The following is a 19,355-nucleotide window of genomic DNA, read 5'->3' on the forward strand; positions in this document are numbered from 1 at the left end:
CAATAATACGAGAGAGAGCTTTTTCACTGGAAGAAGAGTGCAAAGAACTCTTAAAACTTTGCATAATTTGTGAGTGTTCCGGATTTTATTTTTTTCAAAATGTGTGATAGTTGTAAAGTTAACATTATATAGTGTTATTCTTAATCATGTTTGATCGAGAGTAATGAATTTATTGGCCTAAAATAGCGCAGAATTTGAACAGTTTACCTTGGATACAGTCTTGACAACATGCCGTGGCTAGTGGCACTCGATCAAGCCTTTTTTTCTTACTTCGTGTTCTTCTTTAAATCGCTTCAGTAGATTGAAAGATGTTAACGAAGAAAGGAGCATACAAGTTGCTGAAGAATGTGCATTTTCCAGGTAAAGCCCTTTTTGCCTTGTCATATTATTATACTTTTTTGTAATGTTAGATTTTTTTCTTTTCATTTAGGGTTCCTTTGGGGGGGGGGGGGAGGGGCTGGAAGGGGGATGATGTTGTGCACAAAGTTTTGCCTGAAAGATTTTTTTTATTGAGGATTGCTGTAGTAATGCACTTTTACTGTGTGTGAACTGACTGTTTTCCATGCATGTCTTTTCTTTGACTGAACAATTGACGTTTTCTCTAAAAAAAACCTGGTGTTTATACTGATAATGAATTAATTTAACATAGAAAAAAGGAAAACAATGTTTTTACCGATATCAAATTTGACAGGGGAGGAGAATACCCTCCGAGACCTCAAGTTAGCGGCAGCCGGCAAACAGTCTCGTCGGGCTCTAATCCGTCAGAAGACACCATCGGCAGAACGTAGCTCAGCAGCCGTCATTGAACTCCAGCGAGTATGGAGAGGCTACTGGACCAGGTCAGAGATAGTTACCGTGATCTTATAGACAAATTCAGGCACAGAATCACTGTATATGTAAGGTGTATAATGGTAGGGTGGTCCCCAGTAACAGCAGAAACATTGTGTTAGCTGTTGTACAAAACAACTGCTCCATGATGTTTTATCCCAACACAAATCTTTTCCTTTATTTGTCAAGTAATTGCACTCACTTTTTAAATAAAATTGTGATCAAATACACATCTCCAACTTCATGGGACAAAACCGTTTCAAGGAAAATTGGTCCATCCAAGAACAAACCATATGTTCTCTTGAGTTCATTTTTATGACCTAAACTGTGCAAGAAAACACTGTTTCATAATGACAGTTTGAAAACTGACTTTTAGCCAAGTGTTGTTTTGGCAAAATTTATATTATCTTGCTGGATTTTGTGTCCTTCCAGGACATAAATTTTAGGGTTAACATACCATATTTTATTGGGAAAATTGGCACTTTTGTTGATTTCAAGTGTTCGTGGCAAACTTTGACAAATCCGTATAATATCTCTAAATGATTAATTGTTTTAACAGGTGTCGCCTCTTTGAAATCTTGAATCCGACGATCAGCACTCGGGTTCACCAGACAGGAAGTCGCTTTGTAAACAGCGAGCAAGGGCTGAGGGATGTCCGGACCACGCCCTCCAAATCCCCCGAGAAATCGATGTCAAAGGTCACACATATCCCATCCAAGGTGCGGCTAACACTCAAATTGATAATCGTTGGAAAGGATGGAAAAAGAAAAGGGCGAACTGAGGTTGGACAAATATGTCACATTTTCCATAAGGCAATTTCTTCTGTAATCAACAGTTTAAAAACAAATCCTGGAAAAGACAAAACCAAACTCTAGTTCCCTTCTGAACTGAAATTTATTGAACGTGTCTAACATTAATATTTAACTTTGTCAAGTTGGGGGCAGAAGCCATATTTTTGCCAATTTTTATTTTTTTTTTGTTGTTATGGGTCATGAAAATACGCTGATCAGACTATAATTTGTTTTCATGGCTGAAAAGTCAAAGCTCGAAATTTGCATAAATTGATGGAAAACGTATTGGTTGGATTGTCAGACTGTTTGATTAATGATGACATGTTCCCAAGTCTGTTCACCTTCCTCTATTTTCACTGGGAACATATTTTCATGTTTGTAGGAGTCTATTCACAGTAAGGTGTCGACTGTTAAAACCGTCAGTGCTCGGCAGCGACTCGAAGGATACTATGAGAAATACTGCCATCGCAAGAAGACAAAAGGGGAAACAGACATCATATCGTAAGAACTTGCTGTAAATTCTAACTCGTGCACGACTGCCTAATAACCAGACAACATGGATGTATCACTTGGCATGTATTAAAACTGCAGGGGCTTTTTTGCAAGGTAGAAACTGCTTCTATTTCTAGGACATCAGTCCACATCATATTTATTTTGGCCGACTTGCACTGGCTATCTATCCAACAACGAGTCAACTATAGAGTACCGAAGTGTGAGGTCATTTAGAACCACGAAGTGTAGTGCAAACAGATGGAGTACGCATGCGTGTTGGTTCACTGGCTGAATCACGCGCTAATGTCTTTTACTCACATAATTGTCCGCGTGATGTATTCACTTCGGTACTCTATAAATTGTGCCTCATCATCTTCAAGACCTTACAAGGTGACGCTCCAGCATACTTAAGCGATCTTATCCAGCTCTAAGCCCCGGGGCATCGGGGCTTACGATCCTCACAATAGAAACTCCTTAAGGAAATCTGGCTAATCATTGATATGGGGGGGGGAGAAGCTTCCAGATTGCAGCACCAAGACTTTGGAATGTCCTACCTGAAATTGGGAGACTTTCAAATTCACTTGGCACATTCAAGAACAGTTTCAAATCCTACCTGCATAGGGAAGCATTTGGTTGACTTTGGTTTCTACTTGTTTGCTTGACGATGCCGTCTTTTTTTGTTTTTATTGATGGAGCGCGACGATGCATCTTGACAGGTAGAGGGTCGAGTCCACCAGGTGCTTCTTTATTCTTATTGTTTTCTGGTTGTTGTGCAGTGCAGCGCCATGAGCGTCGCTTGCGTTGGATACCGTTGCCTTATAAATTTTTATTTGTTATTATTATTATTTCTGCCAAAAACCATCACTGTGAGGATGTTAGGTTATATCAGACGTTCGACCGTGGCTCTGCACATGTAAATGCCTGATCCTCTGATTAATGGAAACCATGGAACCCCGTTAAAGGGATCTGAGAGATTAGTTTGAAGAACAACTGAAGGTGGTCAGAGAAACTGACCGGAACGTCGAGTTTATACCTCTGGTTCTTTTCAGAACCATTCTCTTAGTTGAGAAATTATTCGCACATGGTGTTTCCGCAAACCTTTCATTCATTAACCCTTAATAACTTTTACCCTTGATGTACCCCCCCCCCCTCCCCCGCCCCCTTTAGGTTTGAAGAGTTCTGCGCCCACTACATCCAGAATTGGTGGCACCGGATCCAACGCCAGCGCTCCGTGCTCAGCACGGGGCAGCCCCACCAAGGAGTCCAGTCGGTCACCATCTCCCTCTCGCCAGAGCCGAGCCGGAAGGGCGTGCCGCTGATGTCCGTCAAGATGCAACCCAAGAAGAAAGAGAAGAAGAAAAAGAAGAAGAGGACGTACCCGTTGGATCCCAAAGAAGCTGCCAAGATGATACAGCGAGCTTGGAGGAGGCACATTGTAAGATTTGTTCTTATTTAAGTTAAATTTAAGTTTCCCACCTTAAATGCTGGGCCGTGCTGAGTAAGAATTTCTTGTTTGTGTTTACTTTGTTTCAAAATCACAAGTAGCTATTCATAACAAGTAGAAAAAGGCATCGGCATCCCATCCTTAAAGAAAGAATTATTCTCAGTTGTTTCATGCCAAGGAAACTGGAGATAAATGCCAACTGGATGAGCCATATTGTCAAGGAATGTTTTTTTTTCATTTTCTTCGTCATTTTTCCAATGCAGGATGTGCAGGTCTACCGTTACTACCGTGACCTCATCAACTTCCGTTGCCGTGGCGATCCTAGCATGATGCTGCGCTGCATCAATCCAAAGGAGGCTAAGCTCTTGGACGCGGCGGCAGGCATCCACATCAAATTCCGGCTCGCTGGCGTAAGTCATGTCAAGTTCTCTCTGTTACTTCATTGTTGAGTCAAGCCCATAATATATCCATCACAATACAATCACAAGTCCTCACAAGTCAATTACAATTCGATCAAAAGCCCTTCACAAGTCTATCCACAAGTCCTCTAAATTCCTCATCACAAGTCAGACACATGTCAATCACAAGTCCTCACAAGTCCATCACATGTCAAGCGCACAAGTCAATCACTAGTGTCAATCACGAGTCCATCACAAGTCCATCTCACATGTCCTCACAAGTCCGTCACAAGTCCATCACAACTCTATCACATGTTCATCACAAGTCCATCACATGTTAATCGCAAGTAAATCACATGTCCATCACGTGTCCTCACAAGTCCATCACATGTCCATCACATGTCCTCACATGTCCATCACAAGTCCATCACAAGTCCATCGCAAGTCCATCACAGGTTCTCATAAGTCAATCACAAGTCCATCACATGTCAATCACAAGTTAATCACATGTCAATCACAAGTCAATCACATGTTCATCACATGTCCATCACAAGTCCATCACATGTCAATCACAAGTCAATCACATGTCAATCACAAGTCAATCACATGTCCATCACATGTCCTCACATGTCCATCACAAGTCCATCACAGGTCCTCACAAGTCAATCACATGTCAGTCACACGTCCATCACAAGTCCATCACATGTCAATCACAAGTCCATCACAAGTCCATCACATGTCAATCACACTTTCGGTGTTGTTTATAGAACATTGTAGTCTACTAGAGATTGGTTTTGCATATTTCATATTTAAAAATGCAATCATTCATTTCTTCTTTTTTTTTTTCCTCAGGAGCGTTTCCCGCCCAACATCTACTACAAGATCTACACTCACCGCAACGTGGTGGACATGTGCGCCAACAGCCCTAAGGACTACACGGCAGCACCGGCAAAGCGACGCGCAGCAAAAGACGTCCACAACAACAACGTGAATGCCGGCAAGAGCCACGGGGACGAGAGAGAGGGGTGGTACAAGAGGATGGAGAACAACGGGTGGAGGCTGGTATCGGACAGGGTGAGTTTGCTTGAATTGTTTAGTCAGTTACTCAATTAATTCCTCAGCCCCTCACTTTCTTAGTTGGCAACTCAACGCCTGTTTGTTTCGCACGAATCTTGATCTGGCTCATGGATCTCAGCCTTCTTAGGAATCCTTCCTGATATGTTGATCAGCGTGAGATTGAAAATGGTGACAAACGAAACGACGTACAACATTTATCGTCTCCAAGTTTACTTTTGGCCAGTCAAGTGATTTGATAATCTCCCTTCTGTTCTTGGAAATGCAAATGAACGATTTTTATGAAATGTGGTATATCAGTAGAAACATTTTGTGTTTCTACTGACATTTGTCAGACAAAGGATTTTGTGCTAAAATTGTTAATATTCCATGCTTCCCTTCATAAAATATGAGTGCCTTTTTCTATACACAGTCAATGGAAAACAAAAGCCTTTTGGTACCCTGCGACAGAAAATTCAACATTTTGCTTGAACACTACGTCTGATATTTATGAAATTGGTTTCAAAAAAGGTCTGCAAGATATAAGTTCACAAGCTCATTCAGGCTTATTAGAAGAAAAATCGGGTGGCACTGATATTAAAAAAAGTACAGGAGAGGAGGAAGATAAAGAACTGAAGCATTTCAAAGACATATCAACAAACACAAAAATATTTATTTCATGTTGTTTTACAGTTGTTACTTCGGCCGGAGCAGGACCCGGTCACATGGGAGACCAGTAACAAGAAAGTGGACTTCCATCACGCCAAGCTACAGAGGAGGCAAGACGTTGAGAAGAAGAAGAAGCAACGCAAAGTGGAATGGATGAAGAAAATGTAAGTCGCTACCCCACTTTGACTCTGTTTGCCAACTGAAAAAATTGTCCAAAAAGTCATGCTACGGAAAGATTGCAAGACTGCAGCAGCTACGATATGCACTTGTGTAATACCTCCCCCCCCCCCCACCCCTCCCCCCCCCCAGATATTCAAAAGAATTCCTGAGATTCTGGTAAAACAATAACCAACACAAAAAAGGGGGCGGGGAGTCCCCCTGTCACATATCGTGCTACATATAGGCCCTGGATGTAATTTTCTTTTGAAACCCATTAGAAATTTGACCCCTTTTCACAAAAAGACTCAAAAAGTATTTGTATATTGCTTCCTGCATTAGGTATCGCGAAGGCATGCTTCAGGCCAAGACCGAAGACTCGGACACCAAGTCGCTGGTAGAGGGCGCCGCAGCTGGCATGGTGGCCGCCATTGAGAGCCAGGGGTCAGAGGTCGTGGAGGAGTGGGAGGTCGACGAACTCTTGGAATGGACCAGCGGCCTGAACTTTGACGAGTGAGCAACTGTTGTTTGTACAAAGACAGCGTTGATTTTCTTGCGAGACATTCTCGGTGCACGCCTGTCGGAGTTTGCTTGTTTCCTTAAACATTCCAGTCTGGTCTGATTTCCAAAAATGCTGATTGCCTTGTCCAAGTGAATTAAACCCCCTCATTCAGATGTGCGTGCCTGCGGTTGTCAGTTTTTCCTCGAGCAGATTGACAAAGAATTCCATTTCAAGATTTTTTGTATGCCATTTCTGAAACTTTGGCTTCATGTCCAGCTTTGGAGTCCAACTTCCTGATATTAGGTCCCAGACTTACACTAGATTTCAGCTCACAAATTTGATATTTTTCTGCAGCAGGAAAAGTCAAAACCTTTCAAATTTAGCCTCAAGTTTTGTCTTTTTTTACTTCAAAATCTTGCTACAAATTAAGTTCATATATTAAACTTGAGGTTTTCAAATGGTTCAAAGAATCTGAGATACGGCTTGAGCCCAAGACAGTGTCAAGACTTCAGGAATGGTCATGATTGTAGATGATTCGTTTTGAAAAATGAGGTTGAATTTTCAAACTTTCTGTGAGTTTATTTTGTACAAATTATGAAATCATTGCTCTTTGTTTTAATTTACAGTTATTTGTCATCGTGGAAAGAGCTAGCTACAAGTTCCGGCTCAGAGAAATTTGTTGGTAAGTAGATTTTTTTTTCTATTTGTAGAAATATTTCTGTAAATTGCATCTGATTGCATTCCTACAATGTTCATTTATGAAAAGTCCGAAGATTAATTTTCTGCAACTGTGTAGCTTGGCTATAGCCAAATTGATTTTGATGACTGGAATTTCTTTTTTTCATTTCATATGTTACAGAAGAACGATTAAAGTTTGAAACGACAAGCAGAGATCCCTACGAGTTCAGCATAACTGTAGACGCCATGCCGACGCCGTCCAGACTAACCTCTCTCCAGCCGCCAAAGACGTCGCCAGCAGTCTCCGTGCAGTAAAGCAAGTACTGATTTCTATATTATTAGTATAGACTCAGCCTTGATGTGGAGGCTAAGCCTTCAAACACTGATTGGTCCTTCCATCTTTGGGTACAGTGCTGAGATTGCAACACCAAATATGGCCTTGTTTTTAGGGTTTTTTCTAAAAATTGTAATAGAGAAAGGAAAACCTTTTGTTCCCAGCAATTTGAAGGGATTTCGTTCTTTCTTTGTTTTCAAATTTATGTTGATGCAAATCTATGTCCATATAATTTGTTCCATTTCATATTATTTTTTTGAAAATTGATTTACACTCTTATTGCCATTCAGTTTTTTTATGATTAATTTTAATTTAAGGGTTAAAAAATATCCCAACTGATAAACAATTTGAAAATACACAGAAAGACTCGGAGACAGCTTATAAAAAATCTTGACATCAGGCTTTTTAAGGATTATTTCGGAGTATCGAAGTTTGGGTCTACTAAATTACCCTCTTACACGTATTTTTTGTTTTTTGTGTGTGTGGGGGGGCTCCATTTTTTTTTATTAAAAATGTTTGATTGTACATGTATTTATTTATATTTAATTTCACAAGGAATATTTTGGTTTGTATATAATCATTCTGTTCACTAAAATCTGTACAATATTGTGTATGCTTCCTTCGTCCACGGCAAAAGTGAAAAAAGTAATAAATGTTTTTCTAAAATTAAACATCTAAATATCAAACAGAAATCTTTAGAAAATGTCTGTTTCTTTTGTAAATGTTCACGTAACGTCAGTCAGTGATTGTTAATAACATTTTGGTAAATGATCTCAATCACTTTTGTTTTCAAAAGAGACCATTTTGAACAAATTTGAAATAATTTTTGGAGGAAGTATAACAGTTAGTCACCAAACAAAAAGACAAACACCCCAACAAACCAACAGACAGACAAACACCCCAACACCCACCCAACCAACAAACAAACCAGAAGTGCATGTGAGCATCAACCAAGAAAATGACACAGCGTTTGACAGAATGTGTTTTTTAAAAGAGCGAGATGTTTTATTGCGAGCGAGAAGAGACAAAAAATATCAAGCCAGGTCCTTGTTTTTAACTGCACCTACAAAGGTGCTCGTTGTAACCCAGGCCCCTGTTTAAACTGCACCTACAAAGGTGCTGGTTTTAACACAGGCCCCTGGTTAAACTGCACCTACAAAGGTGCTCGTTTTAACCCAGGTCCCTGGTTAAACTGCACCTTCAAAGGTGCTGGTTTTAACTCGGGTCCTTATTTTAACTGCACCTACAAAGACTATCCATATTACACAAAGCATTATCATATACATAGGAAGAGCATGCAAAAAACTCATTAGCAGCAAATTTATAGATTATCTCATCTTTGTAAGAAACACAGGGATCTAATACACAATGCATCATCTTTCATGAGTGTTTATAATTTATCTCGAGACTATATTACAAGTCAGTGCGCAGGAAAAATAGCCGATATCAACTTCTACGTGCCTCCAACTCATTAATAGTGCATTAATACTTTGGGAAGACATAAGCAAGCAATTTAAGCATTACCCAAAGAAAATTCTATAAAAATTACGTGCTGTGTACTACTCACCATGCTTTTTTTACAAACTGAACTCTTTTTTTTACTATTTTATTCTAAAGTCTTTAATAAAATACAATCACTGAAGCGTGAAGTTCCTCATAAATTAAATTTACTGCTTTTTTTTTTGCTGGTTCTGAACTGGAAAAATGGTGATCGTTACATGTGATGGTTCAATAAATTCATCATAACTTTAGAACAGTGCGACACTTTCTCTGTTTGAGGGAACAGGTTTAAAAATTGTGATCATCTAGGATATGAAATTCCCAAACTTCATTCAATATCAAAAGGAAGTGTAATTTAGAGTCCAAAAACTGTTTGTTTTTTGGGGTTTTTTGTTTGTTTTTTCATTTCAATTTTTTGAATGTGCCTCTTTCCTCCAGTAATGATGAACTTACCTCCCAATTTGCAGAAATTGTGAAAGCATTTACCCAAAAAGGTAACATACGTTTGCTTATTTGGGGGTGTTTATGCCAAAATTTATTTTGCTATAGCTAGGTTGATTTTCAAACCAGGCACTTTTTTTTAAGATACCAGTTTGTCACTGGTGAATTCGCAAACCAGTCAGCAAATGGGAAAATGGTGTGTGTTAGCTGAAAAGGTGAATGCATCAAAAGCACAGGGGTGCATTGAAAAGTTCTTAAGCTTTTAAGCTTTCTAAACTGGTACAATAACCATATTTAGATGAAACTTTTTTTTTTGATACTCTTTGGCAACAGAAAAGGTGCTTTTCAAATTATTATGAATGCTAGTTTTAATGGAAGTACTGAGAGCACTTAAGTACAAGTTCTTACAGTCAGATGAAACTACAAAGAAGTCATTAAAGGGTCGTATGTTTATTGCCTGCAATTGTTTCAATTGTTGTCATGCATCTACAAGCTTTCAAAACAGTGTTTAATTCAGGAATAACTTAAATATTCTCCTTGCTTCTCCCCAATTCCATTTCCTCTTGTTTAATAAACATAAAATTTAACAAGCTAGAACAAATTACAGCGTGTCCCAAAATACCCGCAGAATTGTTTTGTGAGGCTCTAGCGTTGCTACGGAAACACGTACCGCCATTATTTCAGTTGCGGATATTTTGGGACGCACTGTACACAGAGTCAGTGTAGCAAATCTACAAGTGAAACCTATTATAACGTGACTAATTTGTGTTACATTTTGTTGTAAATTTTTTTCGTAGCGATATCTCAGTTACCGTATTATTCCTCTTTTGTTTACATTATTTCGGAGCCGTTTTGTCTAAAGCTTGTTTCTCTAATTGACGATTTGTCGGGGTGCGCCAAAGCTCTGTCCCTTCTGAGAGGCGCCCTTGCTAGAACCCATCTGAAGTGAGTGGACGTGTTTCCCGGCGTCCATTTGTTCCTGAGAGAACTCACGCTTGTGCTCGACGGATGCTTTGGGGCCCAGGATGGGGCCCTTGTAGTCCGGGTCATCACTCTGCAACTAAAAGTGGGAGGAAAGATACACAAGAGCGGAGATGTTAAGAAGGAATGTGAGCTTTTGAGACAATATGGTGAGCATCTGAAACAAACACTGCAACATTGATGACAATTTAGCACATTGTGATGGTTGCAGAACATCTTGCATCAGTACGGATTCTCAGTTCTAAAGTCAAGTACACAAGCTGTTTTTATTGGCTTGTTAAATGGAGTAGTGACTTTGGGTTGAGATGAAATGAATGAAACATAATCTTGTTGCAGCCTTACTCTAAAGGGCAGCTTGGAGACAATGATTGTATAATTTGAGGTGTGTTGGTTGTTGGGTACAATCTGATGTTGTGTACAATCTGATGGGTCAGACACGAAAATATGAAAACACTTTGGAAACAGCGAATGAGATTTGATGTTTTGAAAAAGGCAGTGTCTTTCTGCTGTAATTTAATTTATTGTTCAGAATCAACTTTTTATCTCCATTAGCTATTACAGTAAGCCCCTTTCTATTGCATTAGACTTCCAATTGTTTGTGTGGTTTGTTTTTAAAGAAAAATAATCAAAATGTTGTAACGCTATAAAGCTGAAATGGATCTGGACCTGAAATAAAAGACACATTGATATCATTAAAACATGGAATTATCTCTAAAGCACAAGTTAAAAGTGAAGCTGTTGCACTTCGTCAAGGCAGCCTTCTGCATTAAAATATCCTTTAAAAATATTGAGTAGGGCAATTAGTGCTCTGAAGATTTGTTTTCAATCTTTTGTTTAAGAGCTCTTCAAGTTCAAACTGTAAGAGATATATTTTTTTTTATCTGGGGAGAACAAAGTTTCGGTGAAGGGGTAGTTACGCTTCGACAGTGATACCTTCCTCACCTTCCACCACTGTGACCCAGGTTCAAGTCCCACCTAGGCCAGCAAGAGCATTTAATAATGTTGTGCTTATATAGCGCTTTATACCAAAGGTCTCAAAGCGCTTCACAATTATTACCCCTGTTCATCAGGCCATGAGACCAGTTTTTGCAGGAGCTCGAGATCAGCGCATTCTAGTCTCTACCTGCACAGGTACCCATTTATACACATGGGTGGAGAGGGCAATTGTAGTACAGTGTCTTGCCCAAGAACACAAGTACCACGTTCCCCGTTAGGGTTCGAACCCACGTACCACGGCACATGAGTCGAACACCGTAACCATTGGACCACAGGTTTTGTTAGTCTCTTCCTGATTCTGTGGATTTTTGCCGGAATGTCCTCCTTGGGTTTGTTTCCCATTTCTAAAAAACTGAACATTTCTTCATCCTTTTGTGTCTTTAGGTTTCTTCACTTTCCAAGCTACAGTGCTGTTGCACTTTTGAGGAATCTTTCGTCTCATTGACAGAAATAACTTTGAAGTAAGGTGAATTGATAATAAGTTCAATTCAAGCTAGAGTTTGATTTTCAACTCGAGTCAAAAATAAGATGGAACTTTTTTTCGGGGGGGGGGGGGGATTTAAGTAAGATAGAAAAACATGATACCGTACTAACATCCTCTTAATTTGTGACTTGTGTGTTCTTTTTTTGTTTGTTTAATTGATGATTTGTCTGGGTGCGCCGAAGCTCTGTCCCTTCTGGTTTGCTCCCTTGTTGGAACCCATCTGAAGCGAGTGGATGTGTTTCCCAGCATCCAGCTGCTCTTGTGTGAATACTCTCTTGTTCTCGGCGGACGCTTTGGGGCCCAGGATGGGGCCCTTGTAGTTCGGGTCGTCACTCTGCAACTAAAAGTGGGAGGGGAAAGAAAAAAACAAGAGCGGAGATGTGTAGGAGGATTGTGAGATTTTGAGACAACTTTTTGTTTGTGGTAGTGAGGTGGAGTGCTGGTTAGTTGTCTCCCTTTGCGGTGGAGGGAGGAGGTAAGATGGTTGATGGTGTCGAGAAGCTAATGGGTGAAGCTACTGGGCTGGGTGAAGCTATAGAAAGGGATGCCAACAGAATTACAGGGTTTATGTTACCCCATGACTAAAAAGTTCCCAAAACATCAAAAGTTTATCCCCCAAAAGCATGATTTTTCGGGGTTTTACTGCCAGGTCATAATTTACATTTTGTTAAGAGGTTGAATGAAAATTCTCTTCAACATTTTTTTGTGTACATTATTCATGGATACAGGATGAAACTTTCCAAAATGAAATATGAAACCCACCCTCTTAATCTTATTTTCTTTTCCTTTATCCTGTTTTTTTTTGGGGGGGGGGGATTGACAAAATCGCCAGAGCTCACATTTTCCCCCCTTTGGATACTGTACAGTGTCTCTTTTTCAGACATATCACCCACTACGGTCCACCCCGACCCCACCCAACCCACCCCCGCCCAGGCGCCCACCCATGCACCCTCGAACCCAACCCTGGTGACACCCTCAATGAGTGAACGATAGGATGAAAGCAGGACAAAAACAGCTACACTGTTGTGAAACATCTGAGGGAAAGATGGACAGAGAGTGAAGCAATTGGAGAAGAAAAAGAAGAAGAAGTTATGTTTGATGGACTAACAGAACGGTTGTCCCACAGAAAAAAAATAACAGTCGAAATCCAGTTAATAAAGGTATATTGCATGTGGGTTTTGGAATATTTTCAAATTACCTCTTCAAGTCAGATAACCAATCTACCATACAAGCTTTATTTCATTCAAATCGATGTGTTGGAACAAACGCTATGCTTCGTCGAACTCAAGGGTTGAAAATCGTCTTGGGCCACTTTCCTTGAAAGTGAAAAAGCGCAGTTTAGAGAAACACGCAAAGGATTGATTTCCATTTTGTTCAAGAGTAACGTGTGACTTTTTCTACCGGCTTCGATCCGTAATAGTTGATAAACAAAAAAAAAGTGGCCCAAGTGGTTTTTCAAGTCCTGTATTGTGATTGCTGTATCTTTTGAACAAAACATCCCAATGAAAAAGCATTTTGAAGACCAAATATTCTACTCGGCATTATAGACACGATTTTGAATACTACTCCGCTTTTCTGAAACATGCCCGATTCGACTGTTAGGTTTTTTGTGGGACAACCTGTAGAAGACAATTGTGAAGAAGGTAGCGAGTGCAGAACATGGCTGGAAATAAGGAGGGAAAAGCAGAAACAGAAGAATGCAGAAAGAAACACAGACTAAATGAGGTGCAATCGATTAATATTCAAAGGAGGAGAGGCCATGGCCAAAACATATACCAACAGTCACGTACAATCAAAACAACAGGGAAATCAGTATTTTCAAAGAGTTCGTACTTGTCCGCCACATTCACAGAGAAAAGTTTGAGTTGATGATTAGGAAATCATCGGCGTTATGAAATCAGCCACCTCCCGTCTGATCTGAGGGTCCGCCCCGGAAGGGATTAAGCAGAGCATTGCAAAGGTGGATCGGAATAGGGAACGGAAGTAGGGGGACACAAAAGCATCACCCTAAAAAGGGGCGGATCCAGGACTTTTTGCAGAGGGGGTGGGGGTCAGGCCCTTCAGATTTGTTTTAATCGGCAAATCAGTGCTGAAAGCAGGGGCGGCGGAACCGGGTGCACTCCCCCCCCCCCCCGCCCAAATTTACCCAAGTGCCCCTCTTGCGGACTTAAATGTGCCCCCTCAAGCATTAATGTGCCCCCTTCGAGATGAAAACAAAACTGACCCTACAATGTTTTCAATAACCATTTCCCAAAACTGTATAGAGAGTTCTGATATGAACGAAGAACATGAAAACCAAGTCCCAAAACCCTTACAATGCGCCCTGAAAATGGGCACATAATGCGTAGTTTGCATAATGGCCGGTTTTGAAGATCGCCCCCTATTTTGGAAGATGGTACCAGCCCCAAACAACCCCGGCCCTCACCCCACGGGGGCAGACTTACGGGGAGGGGCTGGGATGAGGGTGTTACTTACTTTGCGTCCTACAGCGTAGATGCACTGAGTGAACTGTGGAACGTTCTTGCCCTCAAACAGGTCGTTCACCTGGAAGACGTCTCCTTCGTTTACACCGAACCTCTTGCATCCCTCGATGAATGCCTCCAGGTTTGCTCTCTGCGGAATTGAATCCAGTGAACTCTGTTATTGGTCTTCTCATACAAAAGTTAGGGGGGAGTGTGGCCTAGTGGTTAGGGTTGTGACTCATGATCCACGGGTCACGGGTTCGAATCCAGCAGCTGCTGCATGATGTGGTGCTTATATAGCGCCTTATACCAAAGGTGTCAAAGCGCTTTACAATTATTACCCCTGTTCATCAGACCACGAGACCACTTCTGCAGCAGCTCAATATCAGCGCATATGGCCCGTACCTTCGCAGGTACCCATTTACTCCTGGGTGAAGATAGCAATGCATGACAAAGTGCCTTGCCCAAGGGCACACGCATCCATAACCCCAGGTTGGACTTGACCACCAATCCAATGCCCATCATCCGATCAACCACGAGGCCACAGCACTCCAGCGTTCATCTTCCAATATTGTGTTCTTGGGCAAGCCACTGCACCCCACTTCCACCCAGGAGTAGAAATGGGTGCCGGCATTAGCTGGGCAGTAAGCTGCGATGGGCTGGCATCCCATCCAGAAGAGAAAAACGTTGGCCTTATTATTGGCTTATGTCAGTCTTTCTTCTTTTTTAAACATCCAAAAGCTATTTGCTATCGGAGTGTCAACATTTTTTTATAATTAATTTCACAAATGAACCACAATGGGAAACTGCCCAGGTGCATTATTATAATTTGTAAAAGTTGAACACAAAAAAAATAGAATTTGACTGGAGCGGGGTTTGAACCTTCGACCTCGTGACTACAGTATACCAGTTGGTAGAGCACCAGTATGGTAGCCCGGAGGCCGTAAGTCCAAACCCCGCTCCAGTCAATTTCTTTGTTCAACTTTTCGAGAGAAAAAAATAATTTTGTGTGTTATTGTTGTCCATCTCCCTAGAAAAATTGCCTAAGGAAGTGAGACAAGAAAAATAAATCTAGCAGAAAATATTTGTTGGGCACCTACCATTGAGAAAGGGGTAGTTTTGTGATCGACCTTCACTTTGCTGTCAATTAAACCATTTATTAACCTGCAATGAAAAAGAGCATTTATTTTCAAATATAAGGTATGCTGATAACATTTTAAAAAGTATTTAGTACAGTGAAATCTCGATAAGTCAAGCCTCAAGGGAACAGGTTCCAAATTTGACTTAAGCAGAGTTTTGAGTTAAGCAGGGTTGTATATATCATTGTTATACTACTGAAAGGAATGGATTCTTTGTTTGACCTTGAGTTATCAGAGTTTGACTTATTGACATTTCACTGTATAACATTCAAGGGGCCAGGTGAGAGTAGTTGACAATTATTTGTGCCTTATCTCACACTAACTCTTTATTTTTAAGGTCGGAAATCGTCAGTCTGGAAAAAAAAAGGACATTGGATTGTTTTGTTATTATAATATTTTTCCTCTCGACGTTTGCTTGGGTGTCCCATTACACTCACCTGACTTTCTGTTTGGTTGTTAAAAAGGTGTTTTGTGACCCTTGCTGGTTTTATATTCATATGAATTTGCATATTCATGAGCTCAAAACTTACGTCATCTTGAGCCCCGATTTCATACATTGCTTTCGTCTTTTGATTTTTTTTTAGTTTAACAATTATAATGGTATACCGCCAGGAACCATACAATAGCACATAATGACCAGATATTTTCTTTTATTAAGAACGATTTTTCCAAGTCTTCGCAACTTGGCAGACAGCCAACAGAGCTGTGAAGTTGAATTTGGTGTAGGGCCGGTACGGCTTTCTTTAGGTCGGAGGTTCGATTCCTGCTCTTGTCAATTTCGTTGCTCAGCGTCATGTTGATTAGTCTATAGTTTCTTGACCTCCAGATTCTGACCATTCAGCGGGCGCCTTCTTTACGGTCTTCGGTAACCCGTTGTTGTATTACACACACCAAAAAAAAATGGTATCCAAATTTACCAATCAACGGCTTAGTCCGCATTTCTGATCGAAATGACGTCACAGTTAAAGTCGACTCCAATTGGCTGGCGCGCAGGGTGGCATAAAATTTGCTTTTTAAGGATTACAATCGGACGTTCGCCCGTGTGGCTCTGCAAACGCGAACGTGTGATATATCCTAACCTCCAATTTTCCTCAGACTACATCCGTGCAAGGAACACTAAAAAGTAACTTTGGAAACATAAAACAAACTCTTTGAGTGAGCGGATTTGGCCTTAAGTCTATTTTTTCCAGGGGGAGGGGCGGTGGTTGTTGGGGGGGGGGGGGGGCGGAGGGGGTAACTTTAGGCCTGTGGTCATGGAAGGGTTCTTACTGGCAGAGGACTTTGCCGTCCTTCAGGCATTCACAGTTGTCGAGGTCCAGCTCTTGCACGCCCGTCATCTGCTGGATGAAAACCATCATGTCGTGTTCCTGTGCGTGATCTCTCTTGCCTTCAATCTAGAACGAGAATGGTGGAGAAAATAATCAAATAAATAATAATACTTTTTAAACTACCATATCTCAGAGACAAAATATGCATTTGCAATCATTTTTTCGTTACTTATGTTCAAAGATCAATATTTTAATACCAATTATTGAATTTTAAAATATGCTCAACAAGTAGGTGAAAATTGCTGTCATAAGTTGGTTTCCTTTTTTTTCTCCTTTTTTTTTTTTGCACCACGCTGTAGAGCGCCGGACCCGTGCGTAGAAGCCATGTTGGATAGATTCTTGTGTTGGCAATATCCAACAATGGGAAAATGATATGAATTTTCCCCGTGCAACGCGCGTCCCAGATAATGGCCGTATCTGCAAAGTGACTTACTTGCTGAATAGCCTTTTTTTTAGGGAAAGGATATTTCGCTAAAACTAGCAGACTAGTACAATATTCTGCAACAAAATCTACATTTTCTTCTCAATTATTCAACCGAGTGAAAAAGGTTTTAAAAAACAACCTCTTGAATTAGCTCAATCCTTGAGCCTGATGAGAGAAAGGCCAATCATTTTATAATTAATTAATTGTTACGTAATACTGCGGAAACGATAATCCCTTTATTTGGGGCCAGACGGTTATATGAAATGCATTCCATAGAAAACCACACGCCATATCGTGGTCTCGCAATCCAGCCAACACGGCTGGAAGCACGCCAAAAGCTCGCGCAGCGCAAGATTGTTTGCCTATATTTGGCGCGGCGCGGCCATGGTCGGGCCCCGACAAGTACAAGTCCCGTCTGGAAGCCAGGCTAGCTGACCCTCGAATGCCTGGCATAGCTAGCTGCGTCTTCAGGTATCGTTGTCGATACCAGAGACTGATCAGAGAACGAACTTCACAATATTGAAAGATCGGTATGCGGTTACCGATGTTGAAAAAATATATAGTGGAAAATTGATATTATAACATTCAATATTGATAATCGATATGACCGAATTGAAATAAAATGGCTCAGCTTAAAGATTATATTTGTAGCCATGCTAATCGATATTCTCACGATAAAGCAATATCGACCTAATCGATCAATCAATAATTAAATATATTTATTAAAACGTATTCATTATAATTAATCATATCTTCCAATACTTATTCATGAAATAACAAAAGGTGTACGAAAAATGACTCTGATTTGAGCATTATCTAATTGTCCCGTTCGTTTATAATTACATGGACATGCATCTGTGTCTGTCAAAAATTTTAAGAAAAAAAATAACATTTTATCAAAACTTGTATAGAATATATTCATCAGATGGAATTTGCGTCGGAGTGATTTAAATTTAATATCAGGCTTCACCGTCGAATGGTAAGACGTCTGCACTAGAAAGCAGGAGGTCGTGGGTTCGAGTCCCACCCGAGTGATTTTTGCCAACTATCACTCGGGAGGTAACACACTGGGTATACAGTGTTTATACGTCGGTGAAGGGCACAACCTAATATTAAATGTATAGAATATATTAAATCAAAATCAAAAACAAATAAAATTTTCCAATTACTAAAATACTTAGTCCATCATCTTCCCTTTTCCATACCATTTATTACCTCCAAATGCAATCAGTCCCGTCCCTGGATACCGGTTTCGCATACCCGGGGAAAAAACATTCCTGGCCACATCTAAACAGGCCATCAATCACGAACCAATTAAGAATTGATCCGTCCCGTTCGTTATTTATTCCTCTTCATATTTCCCTGTCATCTCGTCGAGTTATTGAAAGAATAATGAGCTTGAATGCAAAAGTCCTTCATGTGCAGATGGAATTTGGACTTTTTGTAAACTACGTGTTTTTTAATAATGCGGTCAAGTTAACTAATCCTCACCCAGTATTGACATTATTGCACAGCTCTTATGGAAATCATGTTATATTTCTTTTGTACGATATTTTCATATTAAAACAAAATACAATTTGAAAATTACAAAGAAAATATCTGCTTCGTCCTGCGTTCCCATTGTGCATTTGGTGCTATAGTGTTTATAAGCTTGTCTGTCCGTCGGACTGTTCTTTCTATAAAAAAATTTTTTAAAAGAAGTCAAAATTAGCAATCAACCAATTAATTTAGTCCATTGATGTACTGTTCGCAGAAATCATAGCTCCATGACGCATCGACGCTTACTTGTTCGATGCCACAATGAATTAATTCATCAATAGATTTGTTTTACCGCAACTTGAGATCGATGGTTAGTTGGTCAGTCGGTCGGCCGGTCTGTTGGTTGGTGGGTTTGGGTGTTTTAAAGAAATATTGTGGATATTTCCTCTCTTCGCTTTAATGGTAGCCATATTCGCCAAAATATTACTAAACGGTACAGCTGATATCGAAAAATGTTTTTAAGAAACTAGCGACTCGCTTCCTTGTTGGGGAAAACGATACTCCTCTCTGGAAATGTTTGGTGATTGTTTTCTCAAACTGGTAAAAGGGGACAAAACATTATGAAGTTTTGGTGCCTTATTCTCGGTTGTGTGTGGTTGCTGCCTTTCCCGAAGCAGAACCATCCTCTTCTAAAAATGGCATTTGAAACGCCATCAAGACTAGAAAGAGGCAGAGAGAGAAGTTGAGCCGAAGTTGTCCCCCATTCCAGAGATTCC

The 19,355-nt window shown here is 40.4% G+C and overlaps 2 protein-coding genes across 3 annotated transcripts in view; one reads left to right on the plus strand and one right to left on the minus strand.

Annotated features, from left to right (window-relative positions):
- Positions 1-9,863, plus strand: LOC119745783 (protein MFI-like). The gene is made up of 12 exons (XM_038222385.1): positions 1-69; positions 301-360; positions 692-839; positions 1,388-1,547; positions 2,002-2,120; positions 3,279-3,546; positions 3,819-3,965; positions 4,806-5,027; positions 5,700-5,839; positions 6,174-6,344; positions 6,960-7,015; positions 7,193-9,863. Exons 2-12 carry the CDS (start codon positions 309-311, stop codon positions 7,324-7,326), a joined length of 1,617 nt encoding a protein of 538 aa, XP_038078313.1. The 5' UTR covers positions 1-69; positions 301-308; the 3' UTR covers positions 7,327-9,863.
- LOC119745786 (myophilin-like) overlaps positions 8,327-19,355 on the minus strand; it is a 14,678-nt gene continuing 3,649 nt past the window's right edge. The window contains exons 2-5 of one of the 2 annotated variants that reach the window (XM_038222388.1): positions 16,618-16,742; positions 15,310-15,373; positions 14,223-14,360; positions 8,327-10,346 (exon numbers count right to left, since the gene is read on the minus strand). In XM_038222388.1, the coding sequence (XP_038078316.1) occupies positions 10,158-10,346; positions 14,223-14,360; positions 15,310-15,373; positions 16,618-16,742 (516 nt within the window). In that variant the 3' untranslated portion in view covers positions 8,327-10,157. Of the gene's footprint in view, positions 10,347-11,893; positions 12,088-14,222; positions 14,361-15,309; positions 15,374-16,617; positions 16,743-19,355 lie in introns of those variants that run through there. The other variant, XM_038222387.1, reaches the window with a different exon arrangement.

Source organism: Patiria miniata, unplaced genomic scaffold, assembly GCF_015706575.1.
Source record: "Patiria miniata isolate m_02_andy unplaced genomic scaffold, ASM1570657v1 HiC_scaffold_7, whole genome shotgun sequence".
NCBI classification, from domain to species: Eukaryota; Metazoa; Echinodermata; class Asteroidea; order Valvatida; family Asterinidae; genus Patiria; species Patiria miniata.